Source organism: Bacillus rossius, chromosome 6 (assembly GCF_032445375.1).
Source record: "Bacillus rossius redtenbacheri isolate Brsri chromosome 6, Brsri_v3, whole genome shotgun sequence".
In the NCBI taxonomy this organism is placed as follows: domain Eukaryota; kingdom Metazoa; phylum Arthropoda; class Insecta; order Phasmatodea; family Bacillidae; genus Bacillus; species Bacillus rossius.
This window is the reverse complement of record NC_086334.1, coordinates 67,862,973-67,878,605: the sequence shown is the minus strand read 5'-3', so window position 1 is coordinate 67,878,605 and position 15,633 is coordinate 67,862,973. Positions and strand designations below refer to the sequence as shown.

Here is a 15,633-nt window from a genome sequence, read left to right as displayed (position 1 = left end):
GTGGTTTTTAATGGATTTTCTCGTTTTCAACACAATCCACAATAATAAGCCCTCATTTGTGTTAAAATATAAGTAAAACTAAAAATGTTGAGTAACATTACAGTCACCCTAACAAAAATTAAACAGTTATCTCATTTTGTATTGTAAGTTTGGAACTATTCAAATCACTTCATTCATATATATATATATATATGTGTGTGTGTGTTTTCTGTAAATCAACTGTGCTTTTTGTTCATCAATATTTTTCGCATGAATTTATTTAAACCCAAATAATATTTAAAATCAAAATGCAATTAAGGTAATAAGAAAGGGATTTTGAATGAGCTTCAAATAGTCATTGGCTTCATTAGAATTTAAATATTAAATAATGTACTTACAGCACACATTGATATACTTTTCAGTAGGTTGTAGCAAACTCAGGGTAGTTGGATATTAAATTATTATCTTTATACACTTGTGGTTGGGCTTTCACCCGTTGGCAAGGAGCTCCCCTCTAGCTCACTCTACCAATTTCTGAAGTCCGTCCCTCCTCTCCCATTCAGTACCCTTCCCTCAAGCCCATTCCACTCGCCCTGTCCTCACCAGAAACACCTGCTTTCCTGGTTCAGTTCGTCTCCACTCCCTCTGGATCTTGCACTGGTGATCCCTCCTCCCTCTGTACACCCCTCGGGTCAGCCTATCTCCCGGATTTCCCCAGCCCCTCTACCCAATTACTATTTTATATGACCTCACTCGTTAAATATATTTTTCCTACTTTATATTAAACTGAGGATCTTGTGTACTAAGTCACGTGCATTTAGATTTTCCTAGTTGTGAAATGAAATTGTATAGGTCTATAAATATATCTTGGGACATCTGGCTTCCACAATGTGTTTTTTTACGTTCCTTAATACACAGTGTATGTTCTCTGTGTTGTGTGTCTATTGGAAGATTGAGCAACAATTTAGACTGAATTGTTATTAATGCCAACAAAGTTTCAAAGTGCTGTTAACTTTCTCTAGTAAGTGCAATTGCATTTCAATTTAAATTAACACACATGCAGTTCTGGTGAAAACCTTTTCAATTGGAATATTTTGATCTAATTGGTTATCTAAAAAAAATGTGTTAAATATAGTCAACAGATTGGAATCCTTGAGCAAAATGATAACCTGAATGAAAATTGAAACGAAAGAAATATTACTTATGGTAAGTAGTATTATAGCAAACTAGAAGGCTATTTGAAAATTTTTTAATTAATTAATAGGTGAATAAATGATATTTAAAGTACCTATTACAATTATCAACAGCCCAAAACGTACTGAAAATATGAATGCCATTTTTTTTTTTTAATTTTGGGGTTATTGGCATACAAAAGATATAACCTGAAGTTTTTTTTAATAATGATACAGAAGCGAACATGAACCTTAACATAAACAAAAATATCAAATGCATGTTGTAATACCATTTTTATATCTGGTTTGATACCAACGAACTCATCCTACTCTACTACAGAGCCTAACGTGACTATCAAGCTGGAAGTCGGGGTGGAATTGGTTAGGATATACTATTTATTTTCACGAACCTCGAAATTAATTTCACAAACATAATCAGCTTTCCTCAAGTCTCTATCACTCATTGGGATCTTTCTGTTCCATAATTCTCTTATTTTTTCGTCTGCAGGAGCCTTAAATACTTTTTAATGCTTGCGTCGTACTTTCTACAACATCCAGTTTTGCAACCGGGCACAAAACAACACTTAGGCATATTGAAAAACTAAATTAAAAACTACTTAGAGATGAAAGTTAAGCTATCCTAATTTTAAATTCAAAACAAACTGACAAGTTTTACACATATTGTTATTTCACTTTGAAAAATGCAAACGGCCCATTTAAATACATTGAAATAGATAAAAGTGACCACCTCATGGAACACTACTGCTACCTGGCGGAGAAACCAAATAGTGTGCCAAACTTATAACATTGATCTTCCCAACCTGTAGTAGAATTAACCTTAACCTTGGGTTGAAATAATAATTATAATCATCAATTCCATAGAGGCAGATTTCTATAAGTTACAAAAAGTGGTCACAAACAAAGAAGAAAGATTTTAAATTAAACAGCTGAGAGAAAGATTAAAGTTCAAATATAACAATATTTTTGCAATTAAATTATTAAAATAATAATTTATAATATTGTATTAATGTGTCTAAAACGACAAATAAGTAAAAAAAATTAACATTCATTAGAATGTTGACATAGCAAATTTTGGCGATAGTTTCCTCATTGAAACGAAAAGTAAACCCAAAACAAGTATATATATGAATTTTCAAAAATTGTTTTAAAAAATTCAAACTTACATATTAACTCCTTAAAAATAAAATTATCAATTCAATAAAAAATGAACTTACTTTATGGTATCCAAAGAAATAGTTAGATATATTGACGCCACTCCCGCTGCCTGTTTAAGTTTTTAATTAAATATTAGCGTTGTAAAAGATCTCAGGGGTTTTAACGGGGGTTCGGCCTCGTGGCTGCAGGCAGGAGCGCGTCGTGGTTCGAAACCTACCTGGGCTGTTCAGGCCACCCAGGACGCCTTGTAAATGATTGGTAAACGAGTTACAGGATACTGCACTTTATTCAGTATTGATACACTTATTGGTCCCGGTACTGGCCGCGTCCGTTGTCGGACCGCTGTGACACGCGTATCTCTGTACGTAAATGACGCGCGCGACCAGGATAGGTTGCAAAGTAATATCGACAAACTGAAACGGTGGGTACACGTCCCTATGAAGGATTTGGCGGATAGTCGCAGAACTTATGTTGCTACAACACTTAGGCTGACATGGAAACACGAAGAGAAATCCCTATGTTCAGGATTGTTTGCAATCTAGCCTGCTACGAGATCTTACTGTCTCTAAAATTACGTAGATACGCCAGCTGGAGACATCTACGTTAAAGTCTCTTGAAAATGAAAGTTATTCAGTTAAATTACACGTTACAAATTACACATTTAAGATGGTGAAAATTAAAAGGCGAAAGTTAGTCAGTAGCATTCCACACTCGTTACAACGAGCCTACGGTAATAACAATTAGCTGGCTGTGAAGCCGAAACTGCGTACCACTATACGCTGTCCTTAAACTAGACATGGAAATACGTAGAATATGAGAAAACTCCCTGTCGGGATAAAAATTAATAAGTTACGAGTCGCACGAAATATCGTGCGACTGGGGTGGGGTCGGCGCCGAGCTAGTTAAAGGATTTTAAAAGACTTACACTATTGCTGATATGGAGATGAAGCGCGAAAGTTGATGGCCCGACGTTCGCGGAGCGCCCGACCCCTTCGAGTTCCCGACGGTAACTGAGCGCGAAACCGCCCTGCGGCCTTGCGCCTAACCACGTGGAACGCGGGAAAACCGACCCGGCCAGTTCTGGACTTAAAGACAAGTTACACAATATATGCTTAAAAAACAATTAGACATAATTTCCCTTACATGAATCCTCTTTTAAATTGTTATTAATTTAGTTGTTTTAATTTGACGGAATAATTATATAATTAATTAGGCGCATTACCACACCCGGCCGGGCGCTGTCGTCGCTTTAGTGTTCGTCGCGGCGCACTTTCACACACTCGGCGGGAATCATGCTCAGGCGTGTTCGATGCACTTAGGAGCAAGTGTTGTTGTGGAATAACGACCTTTGTGGACCAGAGGGAGCACCGGCGGTTGGCGTCAATATATATGTGTTAAGTTTAGTAAATTTATATTAGATCCACAACATTGCAAAAAAAAAAAAAATCCAGTCACTTACTCTCAAATATAGAGAAAAAAAATTTAAATTAAATGTGGAGGAATGAAAAAAAAAATTGGTAACAATAGTTTCTAAAAAAACAAATACAATTATATGGCTGGTAATCATAGTCATGTCTTCAGAAACATCTTGTGACTATCCTGGCAAGAACGTCTTGTTTCTCAAGGCGGGCGATTTCAAAATCCCATTTCCATAGTCCATTAACAAGATTAGATTCATGAAGACTGTGTATGCTCAAGCATTAGGTTCATTAATGTACATACCACTTTGTCGCCGCCTCGTCTCTAGTGAAGATGTGGAGACGGGGTGGATGTCGCTCGGTCGTTCGGTAGTCGTGGTGTTTGCCCGGCGCCAGCTCTTGGGTAGAGCAGCCTCACACTCTGAGGCAGGAGTGGACCGTTCGGCCCAGTGCAGCTGACCGAGGACGTGCTGACAAGGAAGGTGCCCGCAGTATCGCAAAGAGTCGCTAGCGGAATGCCCGCGGTCTTACGAAGAGTCGCTAGCAGGAAGGTTTGTAGTAGGAGAGAGGGGATGTCCGTGGTCTCACGAAGAATCGCTAGTAGAGGATTGCCTGCGGTCTCACAAAGAGTCGCTAGCAGATGGGTAGGCAAAGAGAGGTATTCCAATAATTCCACAATTACTTGTATTGGTGTTTATTCTCCCAGATTGGCTGGGAGAGGAGAGCTCATAATGATATTTCTTATCCCAGATTGGCTGGGAGGGGAGAGCTGTCTAGGCTTGTAAACCCGCACAATTTATACATGTTTCTTCTACAATAATTTGTGTTAGAATATTACATATTCCTATTCTTTGGATCTTTTGCATTTACAATATTATTTACACGTCTACAAAACATACTTCCAATGCACACTTAATAATCTTCATAAATATTAACAATAATAACTTGACGACAGTCGTCATACCCTCCCAGATGCAGAGGCCGTACCTGTCCACCGACGTGGACCTAAGGGAGATATGTTCCCCCCCTGCCCCCCCCCCAAAGCACCGACTGTGAAGTGCAGCGAACAGGGACACACCCACGTGCCCCCTGATACATCAGGAGTGTTGTAAATAATTATGTTCTATTAATACATTTAAATTACTACGAGCCTCCGCAAATATATAACTTATGTCTGGATTAGTGTATATGAATGTCATGTAATACTTCGTTTTATTCTGTAATTTAATAACTGAGCCATTTGTGTTTGTATTATATTAACTGACTATTTTTATATTGTTATAATATTTCTGTAATTCATTCTAGTGTTATGTCAGCCATGTAACTGCAGTCTGGCCTGCAGGCGCGCCTCTCCCACGCCGGCCGATTTCCCCTCCCCTCCTTCACGGCCCATGGGCCTCGGCCTGCCAGCGGGCGGGGGAGGGCAGTGGTGAACCAGACACGAGAGCGAGTGGACGTGCGCTCCGTTCCGCTACACTCGAGAGACGCGTTTTCTTAGCGCAGAGTCAGTAGTCAGTGAAACATCACGGGACTGTCTGCAGCCGAGCTGTTCTTCTTGAGCATTCATCATTCCGCCGGACTTTCTCAGCATTACTTGTCTATCGGGACTTTTAACTGCAAATGTAGCAGGCCGTGTAAGTGCCTTTTCAAACCACCGAAACTCTCAGTCAGTACGAGTAATTTCTTAACCCTGTCTGCTCACGTGATGGGCCGCATACGTGCTGTGTATATATACAGAACTTCCGTAACCGGTATGTTTAGCTATGGGGCTACCTTCTCTGTTCGTTTCCGATCGCATCCTAAGGACGAGACTTATTTCCGGGAGTCCGGGTCGCGGCGGGGAGGACGCTCGTTCCGCGACATGCCGGCCAAGCTGCGGCTCGTGAAAACGGACTTCACCTCATTATCCTTTGAACTACCTACCATTCCTCCTAACCACGTGAAATTCCCTCCAGGTCCCGTATTTTCCAGTCCCGGCCACATTGGCCTGAACTCACTTCCTCACCAACGAGAGCTACATAGGCAAAACAGGACATTTCGCAGATAGGAAATCAGGGACCATAGGCCGAGGGACGTCAAACATATATAACATAACTATACTACATTGTCTCTTTATATTTACAACTGCCATCTGGTGACGAGTGGTGGCACTACCAGGACCATGGCTGGAATATTGTGCCGCGGACAGGGCTGTGACCCAGGTTTTTGTTAAAATAAATAGGAGGTACAACGTCAACTTAACGAAGAAATAACTAAAGACAGCTGGAAAGACACAATCACACACAAACCTTGCCGACTGGACTCGTTCGTTTACAATTCTGCTACTTATCACTGCTTATAACTGAAATCCCAGGGCTAGAGGATATTCACAGTGATGCCAACCATTAGTGCTCCTCGAAACCGCACAGACTGCTAGGGCGCATCGCCGCCTCGCCCCGAGCATGTGCGACGTGAACGCACCTGGGTGCAGGGTGGTGCAACGCCTCGAACATAAGCTGCCCCGCCTAATCGACTGTCGCCCGCGCGATAGTCGACCACGGGGGTACTAAGAGGTGACCTGATTATCGGGACTTTGTAATTAACTTTCAGCACTCTTAAAAACAATCTTAATTGAGTAATGGCTATGATAAAATTTTATTTGTAATTCTGGACGTTAGCGCGATCAGGCGGCGTGCATGGCCCGGGATTACTTTTGCACACGACACTATTTTCGCGGGAGCAAGGCTGGGGAGTCGTGCGGACGCCACAGCCATCGCCAGTTGATCACCAACCCTCCAAGGAGACGAGTCGAGAGTCGCCCACGGAGCCTATCGACCTCTGCCCTTGCCATCTGTACCGGAATTGCGTGAGTTTAAACACGTCAGCTCCGAGCCTCACGGACAGTCTGGCTAGTCGACCTGAGTTCACCCCTTACTTAATTCGTGCTCATCACTGGAACTCCCAGTGTTACTTAAATACTGTTTAAGGTTAGTGGAGTGTGAAGTGTGCACGGAACATAATGGTAGCGCAGCACAAGCCCATCAGAAAGGTGGCCTGTAGAGCGCAGCTCCCAGTAAGCGGGCCATGGACGATGCAGCGCATGTATAGCGTGCCTTATAATAAATCTTTAAATCGAGCCTCCGCATATCTTTTACAATGCCCGTAGCATAGCGTCCCTGGTGGCTAAAACAGCTGGTGGTAACTCTGACGGAAACACCCTCACTGCCTGCCAGCCACGTGGCGACGTCACGCCCTGAGTCAAGAGTATCGGCTACGCACTAGCACATAGTAAATATTGCTAGTTGGCACCCAAAAGCAACTCCACACCCTTAACAGCACATCGGCAGAAGGCATAATGTGTAAAATGGCGCCCACCTACTGTGGCAACATAACAACGCCGCAAACGCCATCCGAATCGCAGAAAATCCGGCAGAGTTACGCGTAGGAACAGCACAAAGGGGAGAGAAAGCGCGCGCAGACGTTCAGGCGCCGCGGAACGGGATGCGCCGGGGTAATCAGGTCATACCACGGCCCTCCCGCTCTCAGATCGTTCGCACTATCCCTCCCGCATTCCACAGTTTCACACCACCCCCCTCCCACGCGCAGATCGTTCACTTACCCCCTCCTGCCAATCCCCTTGCGGGAGAGTGGACTGCCACAACCGATCGCGCGCCGAGGACAAACGAGCCCGCCCGAAGATCACAGTGACGCCATAGTACGTCACCAGCCGCGGCCACGTAAACAACCGCGAAGCGCGTGAGTGCGGGCAAGACCACTCGGTCATAAGCGCAAGGGGGTGATCCCCGGATCTGTCCGCGCCCGCCACCGATGCTTCAACCCGACGCTCGGGTCAGACAGCCGTGGATCACCTATGGACAAGAGGCCGGACATAGCCATCACCATGGAGAGCTATTGCGCCAGGTGCGGCAAGCCGCACACCACCAGCCACAGCACCGGTGAGTACCCCCACCTGTACTGCACCTGCGAAACGGTACGCGTCAAGATGGAGGGGCAGCCCAGAACCCAAGCGGGTCCCTAGTGCACCACTGTCCACTGTCCCGGTTACCAAGGCGAGGTAGCGAAATGCCAGCAGTGCGGAACAATTTAACACCGCGCATGCGCAGACGCCCTGGAATTCGTAAATTTCCGGGACTGACTTTAACTGTGTGGGGGGTGCGAGCGAGGGCACCCAGGGGGTCAGCTAGCTACCACATCCTGCCCCCTCCACCTGGCCTATTACCCTCCCGGAGTTCGCGGGTCTAAACCACGAGGATCCGCACATGTTTTTGCGAGCATGCGAAGCGAGGCGAAGCTCGGGTGGCACCAGATACCGCAGGAAGAGCGGGCGGAATGCATGAGCGCGCAGCTGCATGGGGAGGCGTGCCAGTGGTGGGCCCAGGCGGGCAGCTACGACGCAGACTGGGAGGACTTCGCCCGCCAGCTGGAGGCGCGCTTCAATGACACCCGAGCTCTGAACACATGTCGGAGTGAGATGTTCAGCCGTTGCCAAGGAGACGGGAGGCGGTGGAGACGTTTGTTTATAACAAGCTTAGACTACACCGCCACCTAATACCCGGGGTCAAACTAGCGACTATACTTCCCTTCATAGTGGAGCTAGTGTCCCCCGAACTTCGCCTATTCTTGCGCGTAGCAGTGACTCGCGGGCTGGACATTTTTCTCGCATGAGCTCGAGCCGTAGAGCATGACCTCAAATCAGCTCTCAGCCCGAAGGGCATCGCGATGCCCCAGTCAGCCCCGTCCACCAAGAAGGCAGCGCGCGCAGAGGATGAACGTGCTGTAGTGCCGTACAATGGCCCGCCGCCGCCGAGGCCCGTCTACGATGGGGGAGGGGATGCCCCTACCGGGCTGTCCTCACCATGGCATGGTATAGACACATCGCGACGACCACCGCGGGGGAATACAGGGCGCCCAGGACAGCCGGCCACACCGCTGCTGCTACTCCGCGACAGAGAAGTACCACTGGCACACGGTGTGCCCGACCCGCGAAACAGTCTGGCGAATGCGAGGGGGCGAGGTGAAGCCCCCGGGAAACTCTGTCTAGGGGGTGGTGACGCTGCTGGCCACCCCCCCCCCCCAATTAGCTGCCCAGCTCCACCGTAAGATGCACCCCGGCGCCGCAGAATCACCCAGCCGCCGCCCCGCCCACCTATCACAGCTGGGGGGGCCCGCCTCACCTGTTCGCAATGTTCGTGGCCCGCCCAGGGTCGCCAGCGAACGATGCCGCCCACTTGGCGTCGGCGCCGCCCCCGCACGCTGCTGTGGGGGCCACCCAGCTGCCGTCTCACCAACCTGGCGCGGATGGGGGTGGCCCGCCTCTCCCGTTTGCAGCCTGCCCCAGGTCACCAGTGAGCGACGCCGCCCACATTACGTCGATGCCACCGCCGCACACTACTGCAGGGGGCACCCAGCTGTCGCCCTACCCACTTGGTGCTGATAGGGGCTGCTCGCCTCACCCGTTCGCGGCCTGCCATATGTCGCCAGTGAAGCGACGCCACCCACCTGACGTCGATGCCGCCCCCGCATGCTGCTGCGGGGGCCACCCAGCTGCCGTCACGCCCACCAGGCACGGGTGGGGGCGGACCGCCTCACCCATTCGCGGCCTTTCCCAGGTCGCCGGCGAGCGAAGCCGCATACCTGGCGTCGGCGCCACCCCCGCACTTTGCTGCAGGGCCCACGCAGCTGCCATCTCACCCACCTGGTGCGGATGGGGGAAGCCCGCCTCACCCGTTCGCGGCCTGCCCCATGTTGCCGGCGAGTGACACTGCCCACCTGGCGTGGGCGCCGCCCCCACACTCTGCTGCGTAGGCCTCGCAGCTGCCATCTCACCCATCTGGTGTGTGTGGGGGCGGCCCGCCTCACCTGTTCGCGGCCTTCCTCAGGTCACCAGCGAGCGATGCCGCCCACCTGGCGATGGCGCCGCCCCCGCACGCTACTGCAGGGGCCACCCAGGGGTGTCGGCCCAGACTGAACCGAGTGGGGCCTGAGGCTGTTGTGCTGATCCACATCCCGGTGGAGCTGAACGGCTAGCCAATCACTGCGCTGGTGGACACCGTGGCCACACATACATACGTCGCTGCCCACCTCATCCCTGCGGCGGACCTGGTGCGGGAGGTCGACATCATCCAGCTGGCCACGACTGGGGCCAGCACTTTCACGATAGGGCGTGCCCAGGTAAGGGTCGGCATAAGGGATTTTGTGAGTAGCACCAGTGTCCTAGTGGTGCACGACCTACGCGACGACCTGATCCTGGGGCTGCCCTGGTTGGAGCAGGAGGACGCAATAGTCAAAGTCCGGGGGAACCAGGTCCATGTGGGGACCAGGGGCTGACGGATGGTTTATGGATTCAACTACAGGACCCTGCCACCAAGGGGCGAGCCCCTACACCTAGTGGATCTCTGCCATGGTGTACCCCCTGTATATGTGCCCATGCTTGATGCGGTATTGGGGCAGCTACTCAGGTGTTTGCCGCCATGGACCTACTGCGCCACACTACTATCACAGAACATTGCATACCAACCATACCACACCGGCCCCCTTTCGAGAAGCCGTTTGGGTTTGGACCTCGCGAGCGGTTTGCTATCAGGGATCAAATCACAGAGATGTTAGAGGATGGCGTCATCGAGCCAACAGAATCCCCATACAACTGTCGAATCGTCATGGCTAGCAAAAAGGACGGATCTCTCCGTTTTTGCATTAACTTAAATCCGTCAACGACATCACCATCCCAGCACCACCACCCCTTATTAACATCACTGACGCACTCACTGGGCTGGGGGATGCCCGCATCTTTTCGTCTCTCAACCTCAAGTCGGGGTACTGGCAAGTCCCAGTACGTCCCGAGGACCGCCCCAAGACAGCGATCACGGCCTCCTATGGGCGGAACTTCCATTTCTGTGCGATGCTGTTCGGGCTGATGGACGCCCCCACGATGTTCCAGACCATGATGGTCCGCATCAAGGACGTGGGAGGGCCATGCCCACCATTTCGCGCTGGTCCTCGAACGGCTCGCCACACACGGACTCACATGCTCGCCGCCCAAGTGTCACATCGGTGCCGCTGAGCTGGAATATTTGGGGCATATTGTCAGCGCCGAGGGATGCCGCACCAGGAAGCAGCTCCAGAAACTGATGGGGCTGCTCAACTGGTTGTGGTCGTTCATACCCCATTTCGCAACTATCACAGCACCCATGACCGACCTCCTATCACCCAAGTCAAAGTTCCAGTGGACGACCGCCGCCGAGCAGGCCCTGACTGCGGTCAAGCAGCGATTCAGAGAGTGCCACACCCTATCGCACCTGGACCCAGACGAACCCATCTTCGTCCAGACGGATGCCAGCCAAGAGGGCATGGGGGCGGTGCACTACCAGGGAGGGGGAGACGGGGAGCGACGAGTGGCCGAGTATGCCAGCGCCAAGTTCGGCCCCGCAGAACGCCACTATCATGCAAACAAGCAGGAGTGCCTTGCGGTGGTGTGGGCCCTAGGGCACTATCGGCAACATCTCGAGGGGAGGCCATTCACCCTGCGCACTGATAGCCAGTGTCTTCGGTGGCTGGACTCTGCCCAGGGGCGGAAGTTCAAATTTACTCGCTGGGCGCTCATGCTCCAGGGCTTCGCATTCCGCATAGAACGCGTCCCTGGGCGGGAGAACTAGCTGGCAGACGACCTGTCCCGTCACCCTGACCCCACTACTGTCTTCCAGGACCCCCAGGGCTGGGAGGAACTCCTGCCACCACCTCACCCGCCAGCCAGCGGCACCATTACACCCGCGCCAGCGGCCCTCTACACCATCCAGCGGGCGAACCCTACCCCCCAGGCAGATACACCAGCCACCCTACTCGCCCTAATGGAGCATGTGAGGCAGGCCCAGGTCGACGACACCGACACGCAGCGCGACCTGGTCGCATGTGGGGAAGGGGTTCAGCCCCATCAGCATAGTCTGGATGGGGTTTTGCAGAATCGGGCCCCAGGTGATATGGAGAGCTGGCAGATCCATGTGCCCCCTGCGGCGAGGCAAGGGGTCCTTCAATTTTTTCACGACCATGATCTGGCTGGCCACCCAGGGGCTGAACAGACCCAACATGCACTCCGAAAACTGTTCCACTGGTCAAGGGTAGCGCGGGATATCCGCGGGCACGTGCGCAGCTGCCAATTTTGTCAGCAACTCAAGGCGTGCCGTGCAGATGGGGTAGAACAGCAGCACCCTTGACGACCGGAGGAGCCCTTCCATACTGTGGCCCTCGACATCATGGGCCCCTACCCCCGCACGACCCTGGGAAAGCGCTTCCTCGTTGTGACCACCGACGTATTCACGCGATGGTCAGAGGCATTCGCCGTGTCCAACGCACGCGCAGGGACTATAGCGGCCCTCCTGGACAGCGAGGTTTTCCCCCGCTACGGGTACCCAAAGACGCTACTCACAGACAAAGGTACCCAGTTCACAGTGAGACGTTGGGCAGCAGACTGCCAACGCTGGGGAGTTGAGCATCACACTACCCCGACGTACCACCCGAGGGCGAACCCGACGGAGTGACGCAACCAGGACATCAAATTTCAGTTGCGCCTCCGCCTGGGGGATGATCACTCGAAATGGGACGTACACCTGCCCAAGTTGCTCTACTGACTGCGCCGACGAGTCAATGCCATTCCCCCGCGGAACTGCTCCACGGTTAGAACCTCGCCCCACCGGGCGAGCCGCGGGTCGCCGAGGCAGCAGGGGCAGTCACCTGCCCACCAGCCATTGACCTAAGGGAAGAGGCATAATGGCACCAGGCCCAGTTCCTTGTCACCCGAACGCCGCAGTAAGCCACTCCCAAACACAACTGGAGCTAGGGCAGATGGTCTATGCCCGGTGTCACCACCTGTCGTCCAGCGGGAAGAACTACTGCACGGGGGTGTACCCCAAGTGGGCGGCCCCCCGGGAGGTCTTGCGACGCCTAGGCCCCACCGCATACCTCATCAGACTCCCAAATGGTAGGACCACAAAAATCCACAATGACGACCTGCGTCTCATTTCCACCGCCGAGGATCCCTCTGAGGGTAGGGAGTGCCCAAGGGCCCCCACCCCAAGCACACCAGCCTCACGTGCCACATCACCAGTCGGCCAATCACCCACTGCCATATCCCCATCCTACACCACCAGCCACGCCACTAGCCACACCACCACCCACCAACTCACCCACCGACACGCAGGATGTATGCCGGCCCACCATCATAGCTGACACACCATCACCAATGTCACCGTTCGCATCACCAGTCACATGCCCCACGTCACCCACCATGTCACCCGTCACGACTTCCTGCCATCTTAGCCGAAGTGCGAGGAACGAGCTAAGGAGACTTAGGTGTCTGATTGGCAGGTTGGACCCAGGGGGCGAATGACCCAGCGGGCCAACTACCACGACCACTCAGCCATGCCCCGAGGTATTTTACCCCCGACCAGCCTGAGGTCAGGCAGTCCCACTGAGCGCGCAGGGCACCGACGAGAGGATGCTGCGCGGGCAGCAGCCAAGAGGTTCCCATTGCTCCTCCCGGCAGGGGGGAGGGTGGTGACCAGTCAGCCCCCGGAGTGGGAGGGGGGAACGTTAGTGCCGAGGGACCACGACAGTCCACCCGAGTCCGCCAAAATCGGGGGCACCTCAGGGAGTTCATTTGGCGCCCACTACGGCCACCAGTAGACCGGAAAAACACCCCGATGTACCCCGCCTCAGTTTCATCTCTCTGCTTCCCCTGTTCGCCCAAAACCCAGCAGCCCCGGGGCCTATCCCCCAAGGCAGTGTCGGCCTCAGTGCAACGAGGCAATGCGTGTGATTGGGGCGTCGATGACCATTGCGGCCTCAGGAAAAGGGGGGCTTTTGACGCCAACCATTAGTGCTCCTCGAATCCGCACAGACCGCTATGGTGCATCGCTGCCTCGCCCGAGCGTGTGCGATGTGAACGCACTTGGGTGCAGGGTGGTGCAACGCCTCGAACATAAGCTGCCCCGCCTAATCGACTGTCGCCCGCGCGATAGTCGACCACGGGGGTACTGTGAGGTGACCTGATTATCTGGACTTTGTAATTAACTTTCAGCGCTCTTAAAAACAATCTTAATTGAGTAATAGCTATGATTAAATGTTATTTGTAATTCTGGACGTTAGCGCGATCAGGCGGTGTGCATGGCCCGGGATTACTTTTGCACACAAGTTTTTGCGGGAGCGAGGCTGGGGAGTCGTGCGGATGCCACAGCAATCGCCAGTTGATCACCGCCCTCCAAGGAGACAAGTCGCGAGTCACCCGCGGAGCCTCTCGACCTCCGCCCTTGCCATCTTTACCGGAATTGCGTGAGTTTAAACCCGTCAGCTCCGAGCCTCACGGACAGTCCGGCTAGTCGACCTGAGTTCACCCCTTACTTAATTCGTGCTCATCACTGGAACTCCCAGTGTTACTTAAATACTGTTTAAGGTTAGTGGAGTGTGAAGTGTGCACGGAACATAATGGTAGCGCGGCACAAGCCCATCAGAAACGTTGCCTGTAGAGCGCAGCTCCCAGTAAGCGGGCCATGCACGATGCAGCGCATTTATAGCGTGCCTTATAATAAAACTTTAAATTGAGCCTCCGGGTATCTTTTACAACGCCCGTAGCATCTGTGGAGGCTAAAACAGCCGGGGGTAACTCTGACGGAACGACCCTTACTGCCTGCCGGCCACGTGGCGACGTCACGCCCTGAGTCAAGAGTATCGGCTACGCACTAGCACGTAGTTAATAATGCTAGTTGGCACCCAAAAGCAACTCCACACCCTTAACATCACCTCGGCAGAATGCATAAGGCATCAACAGTAGCAAGATTTTAAGAGTATTATGAAACTATAAACTATGTATAATTTATATTCATAGAAATAATGATATTAAATATATCATATTAAGCTTTTAAGATGGACAATCAGTTTTTATAAGTAATAATAGAAATATTCAAAAAAATAAAAGTGGTGTTTCTGATATGTAATTTGAATTTCTTACAAAAACTCTATTAGTGATTTCAATATCTATGAATGAATAGAATTTTAATGTAATAGTGTTTAGACAATGTTGCTGTGACAGTTACTTGAAAGTAAAGAAAAACTGTTAAAAATTATTTTACTTGTATGTGCTGTCGCCCAGGTTCTCGCGTTCGAGACTCGGCGGGGTTCCTAGCGGGAAGGCTGTTTTCTTGCGGAGAAACATGTCCGGGAGGGCGCCAGGCTAACTCGGTGGTTAGCCACGAGGTGGGTCGTGAGGTATGAAGGCCCCTGCGTGGCCCACTAGGAACGGCAGCGGTGGTCGTGATGTTAGGGGTCCCTAATGCCAGCTGCACTACTGGCCCTACACAGCATAGGACGCTGATCCCTAACTGGATTGGGGAGGTTCACAAATAATGTACACGGTTTTGCACTATCGTTTACACTTTGCGCACGGAGTGTGCAGAGTGGACATTTAATTAACATTGACAATTACATTTGCAGTTACAGTCACACGATTTCCCTACATAAAGTACACTATCATTAAACACTGGGGTCTGACGCACCGTCACTAAAATTAGGTCCTCACACCAGTCGAGGTGTAGGGGGAGATTTTGATTTGAGTCGCTGTATGCTGCACTGCCCCGCGTAATGCGTTGTGCGGGCGTGTTATGTTTACGCGGCTGGGATAGGCCCTACACCGGAAAAGGACGGGGCGCATACGGGGAGTAATTAAAAAAGGTTTCAAAGTTTGACTATAGTTACCAGAAGGAAGTTTAGTGAAGACAAAGGATGATGGCTCCCCGTGGGACGTGCGTCAGTCCCGGTCCGCGAGTCGCTCGTTTCTGGCGTCTGGCCCTGGCGCGAGGTGAGGGGTGAGCATCCTGTTCTGCCAGAGTTTCTAAAGTTCTGTT

The 15,633-nt window shown here is 51.3% G+C and overlaps 1 protein-coding gene across 1 annotated transcript; it reads left to right on the top strand.

Moving 5' to 3' along the window:
* The first annotated feature begins 8,464 nt into the window (after positions 1-8,464).
* LOC134533465 (uncharacterized) lies at positions 8,465-9,772 on the top strand. Its single transcript, XM_063370988.1, has 4 exons — positions 8,465-8,609; positions 9,074-9,314; positions 9,355-9,496; positions 9,551-9,772. The coding sequence occupies exons 1-4, from the start codon at positions 8,465-8,467 to the stop codon at positions 9,770-9,772; spliced, it is 750 nt and encodes a 249-aa protein (XP_063227058.1).
* Positions 9,773-15,633: the final 5,861 nt, after the last annotated feature.